General features: G+C 45.7%; 1 protein-coding gene across 1 annotated transcript in view; it reads right to left on the minus strand.

Annotated features, from left to right (window-relative positions):
* Positions 1-1,607: 1,607 nt before the first annotated feature.
* The window catches only part of grip2b (glutamate receptor interacting protein 2b), a gene marked incomplete at its 5' end in the record, with an annotated part of 71,129 nt that continues 46,945 nt past the window's right edge, over positions 1,608-25,791 (minus strand). Inside the window, 6 exons of the mRNA XM_055869846.1 lie at positions 1,608-3,278; positions 10,543-10,689; positions 14,431-14,778; positions 21,353-21,470; positions 23,581-23,737; positions 25,512-25,697. Coding sequence (XP_055725821.1) covers positions 3,054-3,278; positions 10,543-10,689; positions 14,431-14,778; positions 21,353-21,470; positions 23,581-23,737; positions 25,512-25,697 — 1,181 coding nt within the window. The remainder of the gene's footprint in view (positions 3,279-10,542; positions 10,690-14,430; positions 14,779-21,352; positions 21,471-23,580; positions 23,738-25,511; positions 25,698-25,791) is intronic.

The raw sequence follows: 25,791 nt of genomic DNA on the forward strand, positions 1-25,791 counted from the left end.
AACAGAGGGGTAGAGGGGTAGATGAACAGAGGGGTAGATGAACAGAGGGGTAGAGGGGTAGATGAACAGAGGGATAGAGGGGTAGATGGATAGAGGGGTAGAGGGATAGAGGGGTAGATGGATAGAGGGATCGAGGGGTAGATGAACAGAGGGATAGAGGGGTAGATGAACAGAGTGGTAGAGGGGTAGATGAACAGAGGGGTAGATGAACAGAGGGATAGAGGGATAGAGGGATAGAGGGGTAGATGAACAGAGGGATAGAGGGGTAGATGGATAGAGGGGTAGAGGGGTAGATGAACAGAGGGATAGAGGGGTAGATGGATAGAGGGGTAGAGGGTTAGATGAACAGAGGGATAGAGGGATAGATGGATACAGGGGTAGATGGATAGAGGGATAGATGAACAGAGGGATAGAGGGATAGAGGGATAGATGAACAGAGGGATAGAGGGGTAGATGAACAGAGGGATAGAGGGGTAGATGAACAGAGGGATAGAGGGGTAGATGAACAGAGGGGTAGAGGGGTAGAGGGGTAGAGGGGTAGAGGGATAGACGGATAGAGGGGTAGATGAACAGAGGGATAGAGGGGTAGAGGGGTAGAGGGATAGAGGGGTAGAGGGGTAGAGGGATAGAGGGGTAGATGAACAGAGGGATAGATGAACAGAGGCATAGAGGGATAGAGGGGTAGATGAACAGAGGGATAGAGGGGTAGAGGGGTAGATGAACAGAGGGATAGAGGGGTAGATGAACAGAGGGATAGAGGGGTAGATGAACAGAGTGGTAGAGGGGTAGATGAACAGTGGGATAGAGGGGTAGATGAACAGAGGGGTAGAGGGGTAGCGGGATAGAGGGGTAGATGAACAGAGGGATAGAGGGGTAGATGAACAGAGGGATAGAGGGGTAGAGGGGTAGATGAACAGAGGGGTAGAGGGGTAGATGAACAGAGGGATAGAGGGGTAGAGGGGTAGATGAACAGAGGGATAGATGAACAGAGGCATAGAGGGGTAGATGGATAGAGGGATAGAGGGGTAGATGGATAGAGGGGTAGATGAACAGAGGCATAGAGGGATAGAGGGGTAGATGAACAGAGGGAGTGGACAGAAAGGAGGACAAACTAAAGAATACATCAGCAGGATAAACAAAGACAACTCATTGGAATACTATTATGTCTCAGATTGTTGCTTGAGGGCATCCGTAAATCCGATTGGCCAAAACGTTGAAATATGAAAGCGCATCAATCAATACACACAAATAAAAAAGGATTGCAGTGTAAATACTCATCCGACCACTGACTGACCACAATATGTCCATATAAAAGTCTTTGCTGAAGGACCAAACACTTTAGTTTTATTATCCCCATCAGCCCCCCTATAGCAGCAGGCTTGCATTGTCCTCCTTCACCATTTGTCAACAGTGTGTGTGTGTGTGTGTGTGTGTGTGTGTGTGTGTGTGTGTGTGTGTGTGTGTGTGTGTGTGTGTGTGTGTGTGTGTGTGTGTGTGTGTGTGTGTGTGTGTGTGTGTGTGTGTGTGTGTGTGTGTGTATGTTCATAAGCTTCCTCTTTTTGAAGATTCAAACAAAAAAAAAGCAGTCTCAGAATAGGTCACAGGTCAACTGTTACTTCATTTTTTTATATATATATAAGGGGTTGACATAATGACAACACAGGAAACACGAGACTTGGGGTAAAAAGGAATCTGTAAAAACATCTTCACATTTTTTTTTTACTGTTTTTGATAGGGCTGAAGACAGAGTTCTGTGAGTCTGTACGGTGTAGCTGTTGGTACAAGTCCAGCCACCACGGGTAGTGTCTGTGGTTCCGTGTCAGTTGAACACCTGGTCACAGGTCCAGCGATGTACGTAGTAAACACGTCAACTTTGTATGTGCACCTTTAATTTTTATCTGTATAGTAGTGTCACAGGTCTGTGATGCTGGTCTGTGGTTCAGTCTCTGTGTGTCTCTAGTTACAGGTCTGTGGTTACAGGTCCTTGGTTACAGGTCTGTGGTTACAGGTCCTTAGTTACAGGTCTGTGGTTACAGGTCCTTAGTTACAGGTCTGTGGTTACAGGTCCTTAGTTACAGGTATGTGGTTACAGGTCCTTAGTTACAGGTCTGTGGTTACAGGTCCTTAGTTACAGGTCTGTAGTTACAGGTCTGTGGTTACAGGTCCTTAGTTACAGGTCTGTGGTTACAGGTCTGTGGTTACAGGTCTGTGGTTACAGGTCTATAGTTACAGGTCTGTGGTTACAGGTCTGTGGTTACAGGTCTGTGGTTACAGGTCCTTAGTTACAGGTCTGTGGTTACAGGTCTGGGGTTACAGGTCTATAGTTACAGGTCTGTGGTTACAGGTCTGTGGTTACAGGTCTGTGGTTACAGGTCTATAGTTACAGGTCTGTGGTCACAGGTCTGTGGTTACATGTCTATGGTTACATGTCTGTAGTCACAGGTCTTTGGTTACAGGTCTGTGGTTACAGGTCTGGGGTTACAGGTCTGTAGTTACATGTCTGTGGTTGCATGTCTGTGGTTGCATGTCTGTAGTTACATGTCTGTAGTTACATGTCTGTAGTTACATGTCTTTGGTTACATTTCTGTAGTTCCATGTCTGTAGTTACCGGTCTGTGGTTACAGGCCTGTAGTTACAGGTCTGTAGTTACATGTCTGTGGTTACAGGTCTGTGGTTACAGGTCTGTAGTTACCGGTCTGTAGTTACATGTCTGTGGTTAGAGGTCTGTAGTTACAGGTCTGTAGTTACATGTCTGTGGTTACAGGTCTGTGGTTACAGGTGTGTAGTTACAGGTCTGTAGTTACAGGTCTGTAGTTACAGGTCTATAGTTACAGGTCTGCAGTTATAGGTCTGTAGTTACCGGTCTGTAGTTACATGTCTGTGGTTAGAGGTCTGTAGTTACAGGTCTGTAGTTAGTCTGTACTGCGTGTCTGTAATCACAGGCCCATGGCTCGGGTTGTAATTGGTGGTCTCAGCTGTTGGACTGCAGTGCAGAAGTCAGTAGTCCTTAGTCATAGTCTGTGGTTCTGTGTGTCTGTATTGCGTGTCTGTAATCACAGGTCCATGGCTCGGGTTGTAGTGGTGGTATAGTGGTTTTGTTCCCTACTGTTGGACTGCAGTGCAGAGATGAGAAGGCCTTGGTCCTGGTCCAGACAGTCTTGGTGCAGTTGCTGGGCCAGAGGGTTCCTGCTGATCACCAGCTCCAGCTTGTCCCCAGCCTCAGTGATCAGGGGCACAGCCAAGCAGCAGTCAAAGTCTCTGGTACGCACATGGTTCACCTACAGCACCAGGGGGAGTGGATATTTATTAGACTCATATTCGGGTAAATCATTAGACTCATATTCGGGTAATTCATTAGACTCATATTCAGTAATTAATTAGCCTCATATTCAGTAATTAATTAGCCTCCTATTCAGTAATTAATTAGCCTCCTATTCAGTAATTCAGTAGACTTGTCATGTTCCTGACCTGTTGTCTGTTATTTTTGTATGTGTTTAGTTGGTCAGGGCGTGAGTTGGGGTGGGCATTCTATGTTTTGTGTTTCTATGTTTAGGCCATTGGTAATTAGCCTTATATGGTTCTCAATCAGAGACAGGTGTTTGTCGTTTCCTCTGATTGGGAACCATATAAAGGTAGGGTGTTCACACTGTTTGTTTGTGGGTGGTTGTCTTCCGTGTCTGTATGTATGTTTGTACCACACGGGACTGTAGCGTTTTGGTTTGTAGTCTATACCTGTTCGTACGTTCTTCGTGTTATAAGTTCTCTAGTTCAGGTCTGTCTTCGTTCGTTTTGTTATTTTGTAATTATTCCAAGTGTTGTTTCGTGTTCGTCTTCGTCGTTTAATAAATTCATTATGTTTTCTAAACACGCTGCATGTTGGTCTGATCTCTGCTCCTCCTCTTCGGACGAAGAGGAGGAGAACAGCCGTTACAGAACCACCCACCACCGAAGGATCAAGCAGCGGGTTAACGGACAGCAGCAGGTGTACAAGGAGGAATGGACATGGGAGGAAATCCTAGACGGAGAAGGACCCTGGGCAGAACCAGAGGAGTGTCGCCGCCCCAAAGCGGAGCTGGAGGCAGCGAAAGCGGAGAGGCGGCGATATGAGGAGGCAGCACGGAAACAAGGCTGGAAGCCCGCAAGTCAAACCCAAAAATTTCTTGGGGGGGGGGGGGGGGGGGCGCTCGGGGTAAATAGTTGGGTCAGTCAGGGGACTTGAGCCAACTCCTCCTGCTTTACATAAGGAGCCGGTGAGGGCGGATTTGGAGGTGAGTAACGCAGAGACAGTAAAGGAGTTAATGGAGAAATTGAAGGAGAAAGATATGAGGGATGTACTGGTTTGGTGCATGAGGCACGGCATCCGTCCGAATGAACGTATTGGTGAGTTAATGTCACTGGGAACAGCTCTCCATACTCGTCCTGAGGTGCGTGCTAGCCGTCTGGTTAAGACAGTGCCTACACCACGCACCAAGCCTCCTGTGCGTCTTCAGAGCCCTGGTTCTCCTCCATGCACTCTCCTTGGGGTGCGTGTCTCCAGCCTAGTACCACCAGTGCTGGCACCACGCACCAAGCCTCATGTGCGTCTCCAGAGCCCTGTACGCGCTGTTCCTTCTCCCCGTACTCGCCATGATGTGCGTGCCCTCAGCCCGGTACCACCAGTGCCGGTATCAGGCACCAGGCCTATAGTACGCCTTGAGAGTCCAGTGTGCCCTGTTGTTGTTCCCCGCACTAGCCTGAAGGTGCGTGTCCTTAGCCCGGTGCCTCCAGTTCCGGCACCACGCACCAGGCCTACAGTGTGTCTCAGCCGGCCAGAGTCTGCCGTCTGCCCAACGGCGCCTGAACTGCCCGTCTGCCCAACGGCGCCTGAACTGCCCGTCTGCCCAACGGCGCCTGAACTGCCCGTCTGCCCAACGGCGCCTGTACTGCCCGTCTGCCCAACGGCGCCTGAACTGCCCGTCTGCCCAACGGCGCCTGAACTGCCCGTCTGCCCAACGGCGCCTGAACTGCCCGTCTGCCCAACGGCGCCTGAACTGCCCGTCTGCCCAACGGCGCCTGAACTGCCCGTCTGCCCAACGGCGCCTGAACTGCCCGTCTCTCCAACGGCGCTTGAACTGCCCGTCTGCCCAACGTTGCCCGAACTGCCCGTCTCTCCAACGGCGCTTGAACTGCCCGTCTGCCCAACGATGCCTGAACTGCCCGTCGGCCCAACATTGCCTGAACTGCCCGTCTGCCCAACGCCGCCTGACCTGTTCGTCTGTACTGAGCCTTCAAAGCCGCCCGTCTGTACTGAGACTGCAAAGCCGCCCGTCTGCCATGAGCCTTCAGAGCCGTCCGCCAGACAGGAGCCGCTAGAGCCTTCCGCCAGACAGGAGCCGCTAGAGCCTTCCGCCAGACAGGAGCCGCCAAAGCCTTCCGCCAGAAAGGATCAGCCAGAGCCTTCCGCCAGACAGGATCAGCCAGAGCCTTCCGCCAGACAGGATCAGCCAGAGCCTTCCGCCAGACAGGATCAGCCAGAGTCTTCCGCCAGACAGGATCAGCCAGAGCCTTCCGCCAGACAGGATCAGCCAGAGCTTTCCGTCAGCCATGAGCAGCCAGATCAGTCAGCCAGCCATGAGCAGCCATATCCGTCAGCCAGCCATGAGCAGCCAGATCCGTCAGCCAGCCATGAGCAGCCAAATCCGTCAGCCAGCCATGAGCAGCCAGATCCGTCAGCCAGCCATGAGCAGCCAGATCCGTCAGCCAGCCATGAGCAGCCAGATCCGTCAGCCAGCCATGAGCAGCCATATCCGTCAGCCAGCCATGAGCAGCAAGATCCGTCAGCCAGCCATGAGCAGCAAGAGCCCGCCAGCCAGGATCCACCAGAGCCCGCCGGCCAGGATCCGCCAGAGCCCGCCAGCCAGGATCCGCCAGAGCCAGCCAACCAGGATTCGTCAGAGCCCGCCAGCCAGGATCCGCCAGAGCGCGGCAGCCAGGATCCGCCAGAGCCCGCCAGCCAGGATCCGCCAGAGCCCGCCAGCCAGGATCCGCCAGAGCCCGCCAGCCAGGATCCGCCAGAGCCCGCTAGCCAGGAGCCACCAGAGCCCGCCAGCCAGGATCCGCCAGAGCCCGCCAGCCAGGGTCCGCCAGAGCCCGCCAGCCAGAATCCGCCAGAGCCCGCCAGCCAGAATCCGCCAGAGCCCGCTAGCCAGGATCCGCCAGAGCCCGCCAGCCAGGATCCGCCAGAGCCCGCCAGCCAGGATCCGCCAGAGCCCGCCAGCCAGGATCCGCCAGAGTCGCCTTCCAGTCTTGAGCTGCCTTACAGTCATGAGCTGCCCTCCAGTCATGAGCTGCCTCCAGTCATGAGCTGCCCTCCAGTCATGAGCTGCCCTCCAGTCATGAGCTGCCCTCCAGTCATGAGCTGCCCTCCAGTCATGAGCTGCCCTCCAGTCATGAGCTGCCCTCCAGTCATGAGCTGTCTTCCAGTCATGAGCTGTCTTCCAGTCATGAGCTGCCCTACAGTCATGAGCTGCCCTACAGTCATGAGCTGCCACTCAGTCCGGAGCTGCCACTCAGTCCGGAGCTGCCACCTAGTCCGGAGCTGCCACCCAGCCCGGAGCTGCCACCCAGCCCGGAGCTGCCACCCAGCCCGGAGCTGCCCCTCTGTCCTGAGCTATCTCTCTGTCCTGAGCTATCTCTCTGTCCTGAGCTATCTCTCTGTCCTGAGCTACCTCTCTGTCCTGAGCTATCTAGGGGGGACCGGTGTGAAGGTTCCTAGACCAGGGTTGGGGGCGAGGATCGCCACTCGGAGGACGCTAAGGAGGGGGACAAAGACAATGGTGGAGTGGTGTCCTCGTCCTGCGCCGGAGCCGCCACCGCGGACAGATGCCCACCCAGACCCTCCCCTTGAGTTTTAGGGGTGCGCCCGGAGTTCGCACCTTGAGGGGGGGGTTCTGTCACGTTCCTGACCTGTTGTCTGTTATTTTTGTATGTGTTTAGTTGGTCAGGGCGTGAGTTGGGGTGGGCATTCTATGTTTTGTGTTTCTATGTTTAGGCCATTGGTAATTAGCCTTATATGGTTCTCAATCAGAGACAGGTGTTTGTCGTTTCCTCTGATTGGGAACCATATAAAGGTAGGGTGTTCACACTGTTTGTTTGCAGGTGGTTATCTTCCGTGTCTGTATGTATGTTTGTACCACAACGGGACTGTAGCGTTTTGGTTTGTAGTCTATACCTGTTCGTACGTTCTTCGTGTTATTTCTAAGTTCTCTAGTTCAGGTCTGTCTTCGTTCGTTTTGTTATTTTGTAATTATTCCAAGTGTTGTTTCGTGTTCGTCTTCGTCGTTTAATAAATTCATTATGCTTTCTAAACCCGCTGCATGTTGGTCTGATCTCTGCTCCTCCTCTTCGTCCGAAGAGGAGGAGAACAGCCATTACAAGACTCATATTCAGTAATTCATTAGCATCCTATTCAGTAATTCATTAGACTCATATTCAGTAATTCATTAGCATCCTATTCAGTAATTCATTAGACTCATATTCAGTAATTCATTAGCATCCTATTCAGTAATTCATTAGACTCTTATTCAGTAATTAATTAGCATACTATTCAGTAATTCATTAGACTCATATTCAGTAATTCATTAGCATCCTATTCAGCAATTCATTAGACTCATATTCAGTAATTCATTAGCCTCCTATTCAGTAATTCATTAGACTCATATTCAGTAATTCATTAGCATCCTATTCGGTAATTCATTAGACTCATATTCAGTAATTCATTAGAATCATATTCAGTAATTCATTAGACTCATATTCAGTAATGCATTAGACTTATATTCAGTAATTCATTAGAATCATATTCAGTAATTCATTAGACTCATATTCAGTAATTCATTAGACTCTTATTCAGTAATTCATTAGCATCCTATTCAGTAATTCATTAGACTCATATTCAGTAATTCATTAGAATCATATTCAGTAATTCATTAGACTCATAATCAGTAATTCATTAGACTCATATTCAGTAATTCATTAGAATCATATTCAGTAATTCATTAGCCTCCTATTCAGTAATTCATTAGACTCATATTCAGTAATTCATTAGAATCATATTCAGTAATTCATTAGCCTCCTATTCAGTAATTCATTAGACTCATATTCAGTAATTCATTAGAATCATATTCAGTAATTCATTAGACTCATATTCAGTAATTCATTAGACTCATATTCAGTAATTCATTAGACTCTTATTCAGTAATTCATTAGCCTCATATTCAGTAATTAATTAGCCTCCTATTCAGTAATTCATTAGACTCTTATTCAGTAATTCATTAGCATCCTATTCAGTAATTCATTAGACTCTTATTCAGTAATTCATTAGACTCTTATTCAGTAATTCATTAGCATCCTATTCAGTAATTCATTAGACTCTTATTCAGTAATTCATTAGACTCTTATTCAGTAATTCAATAGCATCCTATTCAGTAATTCATTAGACTCTTATTCAGTAATTCATTAGCATCCTATTCAGTAATTCATTTGACCCTTATTCAGTAATTCATTAGACTCATATTCAGTACATAGTTGATTACAGCACAATATCCTAAAAACGGTGGATGGTATGGCAAGTATTGAATCATGAAACTTGGGAGTCAAGACTATAGATTCAGTCAAAAGTCAAAGTCCCTGGTACGCATGTGGTTCACCAACCCCTAAAATAGAGTCATTTTGCAGACTTTAGCAGACAAAGTGACTTACAGAACTGTTGACATTTACAATGACACGGTCACATGTCCCAAATAATGGGAAGACATGCAGATTAATTTATTATTCGCTAGAATTCTGGAGTTTGGACAGTGTGGAATTTGTCACAAATGTGGGTGGCATTCTGACTTATAGATATACACGTGCAACTCTGAATATTGCCTTAATCAGTCAATGATTTCAGTGGGATGATTTGTGTTAGGATTCAGACCTATGTGTATGTTGAAGCAGTTGTTTATTATATGTGTTGCACAATCCTCACTACAAGAGGGAGGGTGTCAAATAGACATACGCAATCCCAATTTTAAAAGGTTGTCCGATTCCATCCACAATATGGACACCTCTTCTATTACTGTAGATTACGCACAGACAGATCCCATTCTAAACCATAAAACTCTGTAACCAAGGACTGATTTCTAGGAATAAACTCCACAAACACCGTAGTCAATAGCAACATAGCAACAGCACTGTTAAATCCTGCTTTATAACCAGATCAGTGTGCACTGTTTTTATTCTGGTTCACACCATATGGGCCCAAACCGAACCAAACTGAGCCAAGCCGTGCTGTACTGCTCTGGCCTGGTTACACATCCACCATGGCAGCTGGACAACCAGGCTGGAAGGACAATGTGAAAGGAAAATATCAGAGCAAGCACAGTACAGCTTGGGTTGGCCGTATAGTGAGAATCAGGCTTAGAAGACAGCTAGATAACTGAGAGCTGGAATTAGGAGCAACTGGCATATTGAACTTTTTTTTTTATCTTGGCCGAGTCCGTACATGTTGAATGTGAGTTTTTATAGTAAGTAGTTCTTGGTTTCTTTATTTACCTCTAATAAGTGGACTTTATTAAACTGTGGCTTTGGCTTAGTCAGAAACATTCCCATTGTCCTATTCTGGTCTTAAAATGTACTTCCATTTTTCTTCTGTCTCATGGGTATGAAAGGTTGAAATAGATACTGTACTTCTTCTGGTCTAAAAATGTCTTCCTATTTTCTTTTCTTCTGTCTCATGGGTATGAAAGGGAAGATATAATAATAATTGTACTGTATTCCCACCAGTGGGGTTGCTATTGCCATCTCCCAGTGGTCACAACCCAACCTGTCCCTCCATGTTTTCTCTGTTAATACGCTGATCATTTATTAACTTGCAAGCGGTCTGTATTGAGAGCCAGCTTATGTACAGCTGGCAAGGGAAGAGGGAGGCAGGGGGGGTGGGGGGGGGGGGGGGGGGGAGAGAGGGGTGGATAGGGAGTCAGGGGGGGGAGAGAACTTCTGTGAGTGTAATGTTTACTGTTCTGTTCATTTTTATTGTTTATTTCACTTTTGTATATTCTCTTGCTTTGGCAATGTTAACATATGTTTCCCATCCCAATAAAGCCCCTTGAATTTAATTGAATTGAGAGAGAGAGAAATAAAGCGAGAGAGAGAGAGGGTGGGTGGGTGGGTGGGTGTTACTCACCAGGCTAGCTGAAGAAAATCCCAGTGAAATAAAACAGACACATGATTATTAGATACTAACACTGCTAGTGCCATGCTGTGTGTGTGTCTGTGTATCTGTGTCTGTATCTGTGTCTGTATCTGTGTCTGTATCTGTGTCTGTATCTGTGTGTAATAATATATATATGCCATTTAGCAGACGCTTTTATCTGTCTGTCTGTCTGTCTGTCTGTCTGTCTGTCTGTCTGTCTACTGTACACTATGGTGGGTAGGTAAAGGCTGATGGGTAGGTACAGGCTGATGGGTAGGTACAGGCTGATTGGTAGTTACAGGCTGATGGGTAGTTACAGACGCAGTAGGCACCTGTAGGATCCTGTCATATGGTTTCAGGCCTGCGCGGTCTGCTGGGCCCTCGGGACGGATCATGTTGACATAAACACCTTTCTCTAGGAACCCGTCAGATACGCTGAAGCCGAAGTCATCGCTCTCTGGATCCTTCATCACAGTCACCTGGGGAATACAACCCGATAGTTTAGTGCTTCAAACACATACAGTAGCTTCAACACACACATAACTGGACACAGCTGGATATAGCTGGATATAACTGGATATAACTGGACATAACTGGACACAGCTGGTTATAACTGGATATAGCTGGACATAGCTGGACACAGCTGGATATAACTGGATATAGCTGGACATAGCTGGATATAACTGGACACAGCTGGGCATAACTGGATATAGCTGGACATAGCTGGATATAACTGGACATAACTGGACACAGCTGGGCATAACTGGATATAACTGGACATAACTGGACATAGCTGGATATAGCTGGACATAGCTGGACATAGCTGGATATAGCTGGATATAACTGGACATAGCTGGATATAGCTGGACATAGCTGGACATAGCTGGACATAGCTGGATATAGCTGGATATAGCTGGATATAGCTGGATATAGCTGGACATAGCTGAACACAGCTGGATATAGCTGAACACAGCTGGATATAGCTGGATATAGCTGGATATAGCTGGACATAGCTGGACATAGCTGGACATAGCTGGATATAGCTGGATATAGCTGGACATAGTTGGATATAGCTGGATATAGCTGAACATAGCTGGACATAGCTGGATATAGTTGGATATAGCTGGATATAGTTGGATATAGCTGGATATAGCTGGACATAGCTGGATATAGTTGGATATAGCTGAACATAGCTGAACATAGCTGGACATAGCTGGATATAGCTGGACATAGTTGGATATAGCTGGATATAGTTGGATATAGCTGGATATAGCTGGACATAGCTGGATATAGTTGGATATAGCTGAACATAGCTGAACATAGCTGGACATAGCTGGATATAGCTGGACATAGTTGGATATAGCTGGATATAGCTGAACATAGCTGGACATAGCTGGATATAGCTGGATATAGCTGGATATAGTTGGATATAGCTGGACACAGTTGGATATAGCTGAATATAGTTGGATATAGCTGGATATTGCTGGATATAGCTGGACATAGCTGGACACAGCTGGATATAGCTGAACACAGCTGGATATAGCTGAACACAGCTGGATATAGCTGGATATAGTTGGATATAGCTGGATATAGCTGGACATAGCTGGACACAGCTGTATATAGCTGGATATAGCTGAACACAGTTGGATATAGCTGGATATAGCTGGACATAGCTGGACACAGCTGGATATAGCTGGATATAGCTGGACATAGCTGGACACAGCTGTATATAGCTGAATATAGTTGGATATAGCTGGATATAGCTGGATATAGCTGTATATAGCTGGACACAGTTGGATATAGCTGGATATAGCTGGACATAGCTGGATATTGCTGGATAGAGATGAACATAGCTGGACATAGCTGGACATAACTGGATATAGCTGGATATAGCTGGACATAGCTGGACATAGCTGGATATAGCTGGATATAGCTGGATATAGCTGGATATAGCTGGACACAGCTGGATATAGCTGGATATAGCTGGATATTGCTGGATATTGCTGGACATAGCTGGATATTGCTGGATATAGCTGGATTTTGCTGGATATAGCTGGACATAGCTGGACATAGCTGGACACATAACTCCTTTAACACGGTTAGTACTGCTCATATATGCTGCATCTTCACACATGGCTGCACAGCTTTGTGACATAATGGGGCCTTGGGATGGTTGAACATACACTTAAAATGCTAACTAAAGCCAATGACAGAGTTGGGTGGTTGCTATGGCTTTACCTTTACCTCTGAAGGCAGGGAAGCCTGCATTTAGCAGGCACTCTTATTCTGTGACTTGCAGTACTGTACAATAAGTGTATTCAGCATCACGATCTTCGCAAGTAAAACCTTCCTCAGAAAGAGCCGCTATTGGCAAGACCAGTGCTATTGAGAAAACCCAACTACAGCAAACAGGTTGGTGTGACAGTGAAGAGCAGGGTGCACAAGCCAATCAATACATTACAGTGTTGTTAGTCAATCATGTATGTATTGATATATTATTGATTACTGTGGTCTGTTACTGTACACTGTCTAGACCCCAACAGGAAGGAACAACAGCATATGGTGGAGTCAAGTCATAAACGTCAAGTCAGTTAGGTTCCCGGGGTGCAGAGCTCTTTAACCCTGTTCCTGGATCGCTACCCTCCTCTAGGTTTTATCTCCAACCCTGTTCCCGGATCGCTACCCTCCTGTAGGTTTTAACTCCAACCCTGTTCCTGGATCGCTACCCTCTTGTAGGTTTTATCTCCAACCCTGTTCCTGGATCGCAACCCTCTTGTAGGTTTTAACTCCAACCCTGTTCCTGGATCGCTACCCTCCTCTAGGTTTTAACTCCAACCCTGTTCCCGGATCGCTACCCTGCTGTAGGTTTTAACTCCAACCCTGTTCCTGGATCGCTACCCTCCTGTAGGTTTTAACTCCAACCCTGTTCCTGGATCGCTACCCTCCTGTAGGTTTTAACGCCAACCCTGTTCCTGGATCGCTACCCTCCTGTAGGTTTTAACGCCAACCCTGTTCCTGGATCGCTACCCTCCTGTAGGTTTTAACTCCAACCCTGTTCCTGGATCGCTACCCTCTTGTAGGTTTTAACTCCAACCCTGTTCCTGGATCGCTACCCTCCTGTAGGTTTTAACTCCAACCCTGTTCCCGGATCCCTACCCTCCTGTAGGTTTTAACTCCAACCCTGTTCCTGGATCGCTACCCTCTTGTAGGTTTTATCTCCAACCCTGTTCCTGGATCGCAACCCTCTTGTAGGTTTTAACTCCAACCCTGTTCCTGGATCGCTACCCTCCTGTAGGTTTTAACTCCAACCCTGTTCCTGGATCGCTACCCTCCTGTAGGTTTTAACGCCAACCCTGTTCCTGGATCGCTACCCTCCTGTAGGTTTTAACGCCAACCCTGTTCCTGGATCGCTACCCTCCTGTAGGTTTTAACTCCAACCCTGTTCCTGGATCGCTACCCTCCTGTAGGTTTTAACTCCAACGCTGTTCCTGGATCGCTACCCTCCTGTAGGTTTTAACGCCAACCCTGTTCCTGGATCGCTACCCTCCTGTAGGTTTTAACGCCAACCCTGTTCCTGGATCGCTACCCTCCTGTAGGTTTTCATCTCCAACCCTGTTCCTAGAGTCCTGCCCTCTTGTAGGTGTACACTCCAATGCCAGTCGATTCAGATAATCAACCAGCTAATTATAAGAATCAAGTGCACTTGATTAGGGTTGGAGTGAAATCCTACAGGACGGCAGCTCTCCAGGAACAGGGTTGGAGTGAAATCCTACGAGACGGTAGCTCTCCAGGAACAGTGTTGGAGTGAAATCCTACGAGACGGCAGCTCTCCAGGAACAGGGTTGGAGTGAAATCCTACGAGACGGCAGCTCTCCAGGAACAGGGTTGGAGTGAAATCCTACGAGACGGTAGTTCTCCAGGAACAGGGTTGGAGTGAAATCCTACGAGACGGTAGTTCTCCAGGAACAGGGTTGGAGTGAAATCCTATGAGACGGCAGCTCTCCAGAAACAGGGTTGGAGTGAAATCCTACGAGACGGCAGCTCTCCAGGAACAGGGTTGAACTGAAATCCTACGAGACGGCAGCTCTCCAGAAACAGGGTTGGAGTGAAATCCTACGAGACGGCAGCTCTCCAGAAACAGGGTTGGAGTGAAATCCTACGGGATGGCAGTTCTCCAGGAACAGGGTTGGAGAGCCCTGCATGGTGGGTACATTAGTCACCTTGTGTAGCTCAAGAGGGGTCGGGGACAGGATCTCCTGCATCTCCTCCTTGATTCTGCGGGACTCCCAAGTCTTCTCAGACACCCGGAGTGTGTTCTTGGCCTTGGCCTCATGATGCAGCTGAGTTCTGGCCTCGTGGTGCAGGAGCTGGGCCTCCGGGGGCAGATGGGCCTCCTGGTGGAGGTGGACCTCCTGGTGCAGGTGGGTCTTGGCATCGTGGTGCAGGAGGGAGTTCCTCCGTAGAGGGCTGACGCGGGGCTGGCTGACGGGGTCCCCAGGGTGGGAGACGGCATGGGACCTGTTACCATCCACCCCAATACTGATGGCACTGCCCGTCATGATGGATGCCTATAGAAAGAAAGTAGAGTAGAGTACAGAGTAGAGCATAGTAGAGTAGAGTACATAGTAGAGTAGAGTACAGAGTAGAGCATAGCAGAGTAGAGCACAGAGTAGAGTAGAGTAAAGCATAGCAGAGTAGAGTAGAGTAGAGTACATAGAACAGTACAAAGTAGAGTAGAGTACAGAGTAGAACATAGCAGAGTAGAGCACAGAGTAGAGTAGAGTAAAGCATAGCAGAGTAGAGTACATAGTATAGTACAAAGTAGAGTAGAGTACAAAGTAGAGTAGAGTACAGAGTAGAACATAGTAGAGTAGAGTACATAGTAAAATAGAGTAGAGTACGTAGTAGAGTAGAGCGTAGATTAGAGTACATAGTAGAGTAGAGTAGAGTAAAGCAGAGTAGAGTAGAGTACAGAGTATAGTGCAGAGTAGAGTACAAAGTAGAGTAGAGTAGAGTACAGAGTAGAATAGAGAATAGTAGAAAGTAGAGTACAGAGTAGAGTAGAAGACAGAGTATAGTACAGAGTAGAATAGAGAAGAGTAGAAAGTAGAGTACAGAGTAGAGTAGAAGACAGAGTATAGTACAGAGTAGAATAGAGAAGAGTAGAAAGTAGAGTACAGAGTAGAGTAGAAGACAGAGTATAGTACAGAGTAGAATAGAGAAGAGTAGAAAGTAGAGTACAGAGTAGAGTAGAAGACAGAGTAGAGTAGAGAGTAGAGTACATAGTAGAGGAGAGTAGAGCATAGTAGAGTAGAGCATATTATAGTAGAGAGTAGAGTAGAGCATAGAAAAGTGGGGTAGATTAGAGAGTAGACTACAGAGTAGAGTAGAGCATAGAGTAGAGTAGAGTACAGAGTAGAGCATAGCAAAGTAGAGTAGAGTACATCGTAGAGTATAGTAGAGCATAGGGTAGAGCATAGTAGAGTAGAGCATAGTAAGGTAGAATATAGAGTAGAGTAGAGCATAGCAGAGTAGAGCACAGTACAGTACAGAGTAGAGTAGAGCGCAGCGTAAAGCATAGCGTAGAGTAGAGCATAGTAAAGAAGAGTACAGAGCAGAGTAGAGTAGAGTACATAATCGAGTAGAGCACAGTAGGGTAGAATACAGAGTAGAGTAGAGCATAGTAGAGTAGCGCATAGTAGAGTAGAGCATAGTAGGGTGGAATACAGAGTAGAGTAGAGCATAGTAGGGTACAGAGTAGAGTACAGAGTAGATTAGAGCATAGTAGAGTAGAGTACAGAGTAGAGTAGAGCATAGAATAGAGTACAGAGTAGAGTAGAGCATAGTAGAGTACAGAGTATAGTAGCTCATAGTAGAGTACATAGTAGAGTAGAGTACAGAGTAGAGTACATAGTATAGCACAGAGTAGGATAGAGCATAGAGTAGAGTAGAGTAGAGTACAGAGTAGAGTACAGAGTGGAGTAGAGCATAGTATAGTACAGAGTAGAGTACAGAGTATAGTACACAGTAGAGCAGAGTAGCGTACAGAGTAGAGTAGAGCATAGAGTAGAGTAGAGAGTAGAGTACAGAGTATAGTACACAGTAGAGCAGAGTAGAGTACAGAGTAGAGTAGAGTAGATTACAGAGTAGAGTAGAGTACAGAGTGTAGTAGAGCATAGAGCAGAGTAGAATACAGAGCATAGTAGAGCGGAGTAGAGTACATAGTAGAGTAGAGTACATAGTATAATACAGAGTAGAGCAGAGTAGAGTAGAGTACAGAGTAGAGTAGAGCATATAGTAGAGTAGAGTACCGAGTGTAGTAGAGCATAGAGTAGAGTACAGAGTAGAGTAGAGCATAGAGTAGAGTACAGAGTAGAGTATGGCATAGAGTAGAGTAGAGCATAGAGTGGGGGGCGGGGTAGAGTATGGCATAGTAGAGTACAGAGTAGAGTAGATCATAATAGAGTACAGAGTAGAGTATGGCATAGTAGAGTAGAGTACAGAGTAGAGTAGACCATAGTAGAGTACAGAGTAGAGCACATAGTAGAATAGAGCATAGAGTAGAGTACAGAGTAGAGTATGGCATAGTAGAGCACAGAGTAGAGTAGAGAGTAGATCACAGAGTAGAGTAGAGAGTAGAGCACAGAGTATAGTAGAGAGTAGAGCACAGAGTAGAGTAGAGCATAGAGTAGAGTACAGAGTAGAGTATGGTATAGTAGAGTACAGAGTAGAGTAGAGCACAGAGTAGAGTAGAGAGTAGAGCACAGAGTAGAGTAGAGCACCGAGTAGAGTAGAGCATAGAGTACAGAGTAGAGTACAGAGTAGAGTATATAGTGGAGTACAGAGTAGAGTACAGAGTAGAGTACAGAGTAGAGCATATAGTAGAGTACAGAGTAGAGTACAGAGTAGAGTACAGAGTAGAGCATATAGTGGAGTACAGAGTAGAGTAGAGCATAGAGTAGAGTAGAGCATAGAGTGGAGGGCGGGGTAGAGTATGGCATAGTAGAGTACAGAGTAGAGTAGATCATAATAGAGTACAGAGTAGAGTATGGCATAGTAGAGTAGAGTACAGAGTAGAGTAGACCATAGTAGAGTACAGAGTAGAGCACATAGTAGAATAGAGCATAGAGTAGAGTACAGAGTAGAGTATGGCATAGTAGAGCACAGAGTAGAGTAGAGAGTAGAGCACAGAGTAGAGTAGAGCACAGAGTAGAGTAGAGCATAGAGTAGAGTACAGAGTAGAGTACAGAGTAGAGTATGGTATAGTAGAGTACAGAGTAGAGTAGAGCACAGAGTAGAGTAGAGCATAGAGTAGAGTATGGCATAGTAGAGCACAGAGTAGAGTAGAGAGTAGAGTACAGAGTAGAGTAGAGCACAGAGTAGAGTAGAGCATAGAGTAGAGTACAGAGTAGAGTACAGAGTAGAGTATGGTATAGTAGAGTACAGAGTAGAGTAGAGCACAGAGTAGAGTATGGTATAGTAGAGTACAGAGTAGAGCATATAGTGGAGTACAGAGTAGAGTAGATCATAGTAGAGTACAGCGTAGAGTAGAGCACAGAGTGGAGTAGAGTAGATCATAGTAGAGTAGAGTACAGAGCAGATTAGAATAGAGTACAGCGTAGAGTAGAGCACAGAGTAGAGTAGAGCATAGAGTGGAGTATAGTAGATCATAGTAGAGTAGAGTACAGAGCAGATTAGAATAGAGTACAGCGTAGAGTAGAGCACAGAGTAGAGTAGAGCATAGAGTGGAGTAGAGTAGATCATAGTAGAGTAGAGTACAGAGCAGATTAGAATAGAGTACAGCGTAGAGTAGAGCACAGAGTAGAGTAGAGCATAGAGTGGAGTAGAGTAAATCATAGTAGAGTAGAGTACAGAGCAGATTAGAATAGAGTACAGCGTAGAGTAGAGTAGAGCATAGTAGTGTAAAGTACAGATTAGAGTAGAGAATAGCAGAGCATGGAGTAGAGTACAGAGTAGAGCATAGTAGAGTACATAGTAGAGTAGAGCATTGTAGGGTAGAATACAGAGTAGAGTAGCGCATATAGTAGAGTAGAGCATAGCAAAGTAGAGTAGAGTAGAGAACAGTAGAGTAGAGTACAGAGTAGAGCATAGTATAGTAGAGTAGAGTAGAGAACAGTAGAGTAGAGTACAGAGTAGAACATATTAGAGTATAGTAGAGCGTAGTAGAGTAGGGTAGACTACATCGCATAGTATAGAGTAGAGTACAGAGTAGAGTAGAGCAGAGCGTGTAGAGCATAGTAGGGTAGAATATAGAGTAGAGCATAGTAGGGTGGAATACAACGTAGAGTATAGTATAGTAGGGTGGAATATAGAGTGGAGTCAAGCATAGTAGAGTAGAGTACAGATTAGAGTAGAGTACAGAGTAGAGTATATTAGAGTAGAGAATAGTAGAGCATAGAGCAGAGCATAGCAAAGTAGAGTAGAGCAGAGCAGAGAAGAGGTAGAGCAGAGGAGAGTAGAAAAGAGAACAGTAGAGTATAGAGTAGAGTAGAGCAGAGAAGAGGTAGAGCAGAGGAGAGTAGAGTAGAAAAGAGAACAGTAGAGTATAGAGTAGAGTAGAGCAGAGAAGAGGTAGAGCAGAGGAGAGTAGAGTAGAAAAGCCAAGACACCCGGACCCCTTAAATAGCAATACATTTGACTACTCCTATGTCTTATAACACATAATAAAGTCATGTAAGTTCTGTTTTCCACTGACATAAAAATAGAAAACACTCCAGACAGAGACTCCAGTACCTGGCAAGGCAGCTACTGGAGGGGTTTCAGTACATTTATAATGGACTCCACAAAGTTCCTCAGGATGCTTCACAAATCACGCCTTATTGCCAATTTAGGGCACTACCAGGGTCCATAGGTCTCTGGTCAAGAGTAGTGTACTACATAGTGAATAGGGTGTCATTTGGGAAGCATTCCCAGTCTGTAAATATATCATGTGTATGGGACCACTGGGAACTGTAGACTAACATGCCGGAATAACATTATACTGGAAACTGTAGACTAACATGCCGGAATAACATTATACTGGAAACTGTAGACTAACATGCCGGAATAACATTACACTGGGAACTGTAGACTAACATGCCGGAATAACATTATACTGGGAACTGTAGACTAACATACCGGAATAACATTACACTGGGAACTGTAGACTAACATGCCGGAATAACATTACACTGGGAACTGTAGACTAACATGCCGGAATAACATTACACTGGGAACTGTAGACTAACATGCCGGAATAACATTACACTGGGAACTGTAGACTAACATGCCGGAATAACATTACACTGGGAACTGTAGACTAACATGCCGGAATAACATTATACTGGAAACTGTAGACTAACATGCCGGAATAACATTACACTGGGAACTGTAGACTAACATGCCGGAATAACATTACACTGGGAACTGTAGACTAACATTCCGGAATAACATTATACTGGAAACTGTAGACTAACATGACGGAATAACATTATACTGGGAACTGTAGACGAACATGCCGGAATAACATTATACTGGAAACTGTAGACTAACATGCCGGAATAACATTACACTGGGAACTGTAGACTAACATGCCAGAATAACATTACACTGGGAACTGTAGAGTAACATGCCGGAATAACATTACACTGGGAACTGTAGACGAACATGCCGGAATAACATTACACTGGGAACTGTAGACTAACATGCCGGAATAACATTACACTGGGAACTGTAGACTAGCATCCCGGAATAACATTACACTGGGAACTGTAGACTAACATGCCGGAATAACATTATACTGGGAACTGTAGACTAACATGCCGGAATAACATTACACTGGGAACTGTAGACTAACATGCCGGAATAACATTACACTGGGAACTGTAGACTAACATGCCGGAATAACATTACACTGGGAACTGTAGACTAACATGCCGGAATAACATTACACTGGGAACTGTAGACTAACATGCCGGAATAACATTACACTGGGAACTGTAGACTAACATGCCGGAATAACATTACACTGGGAACTGTAGACTAACATGCCGGAATAACATTACACTGGGAACTGTAGACTAACATGCCGGAATAACATTATACTGGGAACTGCAGACGAACATGCCGGAATAACATTACACTGGGAACTGTAGACTAACATGCCAGAATAACATTACACTGGGAACTGTAGACTAACATGCAGGAATAACATTACACTACTTTAACGACCAAAGCAGTTTCCAGCTGGGGTCCAAAAATGCGAGCATAAACTAAAAATTGTCGATCTCCACCTGTCTTTTTATTCACATCCTGTACAGAAACAGATCCAGGCTATAATTTTTATTATAAACTAGGTGGTCGAGCCCTGAATGCTGATTGGCTGACAGACATGGTATATCAGATCGTATACCATAGGTAGGACAAAGCATTTATTTTTACTGCTTTAATTACATTGGTAACCAGTTTATAATAGCAATAAGGCACCTTGGGAGTTTGTGGTATATGGCCAATATAACACGGCTAACGGCTGTATCCAGGCACTACACGTCGCGCATAAGAAAAGCCCTTAGCCGTGGAATATTGGCCATATACCAAACCCCTTGGGCCTTATTGCTTAAATATTGTAGTTCCTGTGGTATTTTGGCATTTTATTAGGATCCCCATTAGCTGTTGCAAAAGCAGCAGCTACTCTTCCTGGGGTCCACACAAAACATGAAACATGACATAATACAGAACATCAATAGACAAGAACAGTTCAAGGACAGAACTAGCATACATTGTTTGTTAGTATGCAGTCTTTCCAAGAATGTCTCTATGTTACTGTGACCATGCTAGACCCAACACAACAGGACACCAGCAGCAGGAGTGGAATAACAAATAGACACCTGGATGTTCAGTATGTGTGCCACTGTATTCCTGCAACTTCCTGTACTGTCAAATTCTGCTCTTTGGTCTTATTGGTTCACAGAGAAACTTTTTCCCCTTTGGAATTGAGATGGATCTAAGTATGCAGGACCTGTTCTTCACTTTTGTTCAGTCTCTTATCTTCCTTGTCAGGTGTGTGTCAGACTCCTCCCATTTTTAAAGGTTCAGAGGCACTTGATTGTCTTAATTGACCCCGGTCAGTTACTGTAGTAATACCTCTATCTCTCTGAGCAGCTCAGACTGTCCACAGGTCTCCAAGTCTTCCAGGGCCTGACACCAGAAACTGTCCTCGTGGTCTAACGTGATGCCGTCACTGTGAGGCTGGCTGGTGTATCTGTGACAACACAGAAAGGTGTTAAACGTTACATGTTAGATGAAGCAGTACGTACATTCGTGATGTCCTCACTGTGGAGCCGGCAGGGTGTATCTCAGTCAAGACAGGAAGGAAACAGAACACGTGTGACATGTTAGAGGAAGCGGTCCTCGTGGTTGAAGATGGCGCTGCGGTGGGTAGCTGCCATTTTACAGGCTCCTGACCAATTCTGATATTTTGTGGGGATTTTTATGCTGATTTTGACTTTTATTTTGTACATAATATATAAGCCACAGCTTCTGGACATCAGAACAGCGATGACTAACCTCGATCTTTTAATAGGAGTGAAAACCTTAACGAAACAAAACAAACAGGTAAACAGCAAAGACCGTGACGCAACCGAGGTGTACACAAACACACACGGAAAATAATAATTACCCACACATTAGGTGGGAAAAAAGGCTGCCTAAGTATGATTCTCAATCAGAGACAACGATAGACAGCTGTCCCTGATTGAGAACCATACCCGGCCAAAACATAGAAATACAGAAACCTAGAAAACAAAACCTAGAATGCTCACCCCATATCACACCCTGACCTAACCAAATAGAGAAATAAAACATCTCTCTAAGGTCAGGGCGTGACATCAACGAGTTGGCAGCTGTGGATGTACCGCTCATTCTGGTCCCAAGGACTCAAAAGCGACAGCGCAAGAGAGGCAAACGAGTGGACTCCCTGACAAGACTACGTCGGCGATTAAATAAATCGCCTCTAATCTCCAATCTATTGGTGAACGTAAAACCACTAGAAAATAAACTGGATGAGCTCCGTTTGAGACTATTCATATCAACGGGACCAGAAGAACTGTAATATCCTAGATTTCTCAGGGTCATGTCTGGATAAGGACATGGATAATATGCAGCTTCGGGTAAGGTTAAGGGGGAGGTGTGGTGCGCAATCTCTAATATTAAGGAAATCTTGAGGTTCTACTCACCTGAGTTAGAATAGCTTATGACCATATGATTTATTTACCACCACAAACCAACGTTGGCACTAAGACTCAACGAGCTGTATAGGGCCATAAGCAAACAAGAAAATGCACATCCAGAGGCGGTGCTCCTAGTGGCGGGTGATTTTAATGCAGGGAAACTGAAATATGTCTTACCTCATTTTTTACCAGCATATCACCTGTGCAACTAGAGGCGAATAAACTGTAGGTCTCCTTTACTCCACACACAGAAATGTAAACAAAGCTCCCCCTTGACCTCCATTTGGAAAATCTGACCATAACTCTATCCTCCTGATTCCTGCTTACAAGCAAAAACTCAAACAGGAAGTACCAGCTCAATACGGAAGTGGTCTGATGAAGCGGATGCAAAGCTACAGGATTGTTTCATTACCACAGACTGGAATATGTTCCGGCATTCATCCGATAACATTGAGGAGTTTACCACATCAGTCAAGTGTATCGATGACGACGTTCCCACATTGACCGTACGTACAATGAGCCTCCATTTCAGAAATACCAACGTTTCAACAGCAATCTGCCTTCATCAGAATTTATTAACGGTAGTGCTGTCATGAGAGTTGCACAGGACTTTGTGTACTATCTAGAAAAACCCTGCAAATATGGGATACTGTGATCAGCCTTCCATTGTTGCTACCTGCAAAGAACTGGTAAAGTCATTGGGTTTCTCATTGAAGCAACCTAGAAAGACCGGAAACTGTTATGGGGCCTACCATTGTTTCAACCTGCAAACACCGGATACTGTCACGGGTTCTTCCATTGTTTTCCAAGAATTCCCAGGTTTTCTAGAACTCCTGGTTGGAGGATTGTTAATTATCTACTTATTGCTTCCTGATTCCAGGAATCTTCCAACCAAGATATCTGGTAAACGTAGGAATTTGGGAAAAACGTACCAGAAATTTCCAACACTAGTTGGACCTGCTACTACCATGAGGTCTTCAGTCCACAGTGAGTCTTACCCTGAATGCTTATATGAGATGTGCATATCACCTACACACTTTACAGTGTCCATAGTGAGTATAGTATACAAGGAGGGGTGAGATGTGAGGCTTGAGGATGTCCTAAAATGTAAACCGTACAGGGGGTCTCCACAGTGAGTCTTACCCTGACGGTTTGTCCCAGTCGTCTTCACTGAATCCCCCATCACTAAAAGGGTAGTTCTTACTACGGCGGGCCGGGGGTGGGGGGCTGTTCCTTTGCTTGGCACTCCTCCACTCATGGGGGTGCAGGGCAATGCCTGCTGCCTGGTGGATGTAGGTTCCTGCAGAGGGAGGGAGGGAGATGGGCCATAGAGAGTTAGATCGACACAACATAGAAAGAGAGAGAGACAACATGCTCTATACAAACGAGACAACAAATGGAAGGACAATGAAAAAGACGTGGATAGGGTATAATAAAACAACTATATTTCTATTTGTAAACCTGTTTAAAAGGAAACCTGGACGATAGCATCATGGCTGAGGTTGTCTGGCCCTAGTCTCCCTATAGACATCCTGTATAGGTCTACTACTGGTCTCCCTATAGACATCCTGTATAGGTCTACCACTGGTCTCCCTATAGACATCCTGTATAGGTCTACTACTGGTCTCCCTATAGACATCCTGTATAGGTCTACTACTGGTCTCCCTATAGACATCCTGTATAGGTCTACTACTGGTCTCCCTATAGACATCCTGTATAGGTCTACTACTGGTCTCCCTATAGACATCCTGTATAGGTCTACTACTGGTCTCCCTATAGACATCCTGTATAGGTCTACCACTGGTCTCCCTATAGACATCCTGTATAGGTCTACCACTGGTCTCCCTATAGACATCCTGTATAGGTCTACTACTGGTCTCCCTATAGACATCCTGTATAGGTCTACTACTGGTCTCCCTATAGACATCCTGTATCGGTCTACTACTGGTCTCCCTATAGACATCCTGTATAGGTCAACTACTGGTCTCCCTATAGACATCCTGTATCGGTCTACTACTGGTCTCCCTATAGACATCCTGTATAGGTCAACTACTGGTCTCCCTATAGACATCCTGTATCGGTCTACTACTGGTCTCCCTATAGACATCCTGTATCGGTCTACTACTGGTCTCCCTATAGACATCCTGTATAGGTCAACTACTGGTCTCCCTATAGACAGCCTGTATCGGTCTACTACTGGTCTCCCTATAGACATCCTGTATAGGTCTACTACTGGTCTCCCTATAGACATCCTGTATAGTTCTACCACTGGTCTCCCTATAGACATCCTGTATAGGTCTACCACTGGTCTCCCTATAGACATCCTGTATAGGTCTACCACTGGTCTCCCTATAGACATCCTGTATAGGTCTACTACTGGTCTCCCTATAGACATCCTGTATAGTTCTACCACTGGTCTCCCTATAGACATCCTGTATAGGTCTACTACTGGTCTCCCTATAGACATCCTGTATAGGTCTACTACTGGTCTCCCTATAGACATCCTGTATAGGTCTACTACTGGTCTCCCTATAGACATCCTGTATAGGTCTACTACTGGTCTCCCTATAGACATCCTGTATAGGCCTACCACTGGTCTCCCTATAGACATCCTGTATCGGTCTACTACTGGTCTACCTATAGACATCCTGTATAGGTCAACTACTGGTCTCCCTATAGACATCCTGTATAGGTCTACCACTGGTCTCCCTATAGACATCCTGTATAGGTCTACCACTGGTCTCCCTATAGACATCCTGTATAGGTCTACCACTGGTCTCCCTATAGACATCCTGTATAGGTCTACTACTGGTCTCCCTATAGACATCCTGTATAGGTCTACTACTGGTCTCCCTATAGACATCCTGTATAGGTCTACGACTGGTCTCCCTATAGACATCCTGTATAGGCCTACCACTGGTCTCACCTTGGCTGCCATAGCCAGTGTAAATTCCTCTGCCATCCCAGGACTACGTTATAACACCATTTATAAGTATACCACTAACCCCAGCTTCAACCCTGGCCCTAACCATAACCCTACCACAGATTTCACCATGTCTACCACTAGTCTTTACCTTGGCTTCCGTAGCCGGCGTCGATGCCGGATCCATCCCAGGACTCCATGGCAGAGTCCACACTGGGTATGGTGGTGGAGTAGATCTCTGACAGCTTGTTGGTCTTCTGAGAGTCTGTCATGTCTGATATGTCTTCTGTGTCACTCAAATCATTCTCCATCTCTCCATCCTTCTTCTTCTCGTCTCCTACTGAGGGAGGAAGAGGGAAACATCTATTCAGAGAACTGTCTTTGGGTATTGTCGATACTGCTCATTTACCAAATTTACCAGAATATTCTGT

This window comes from Salvelinus fontinalis, chromosome 18 (genome assembly GCF_029448725.1).
Source record: "Salvelinus fontinalis isolate EN_2023a chromosome 18, ASM2944872v1, whole genome shotgun sequence".
NCBI classification, from domain to species: Eukaryota; Metazoa; Chordata; class Actinopteri; order Salmoniformes; family Salmonidae; genus Salvelinus; species Salvelinus fontinalis.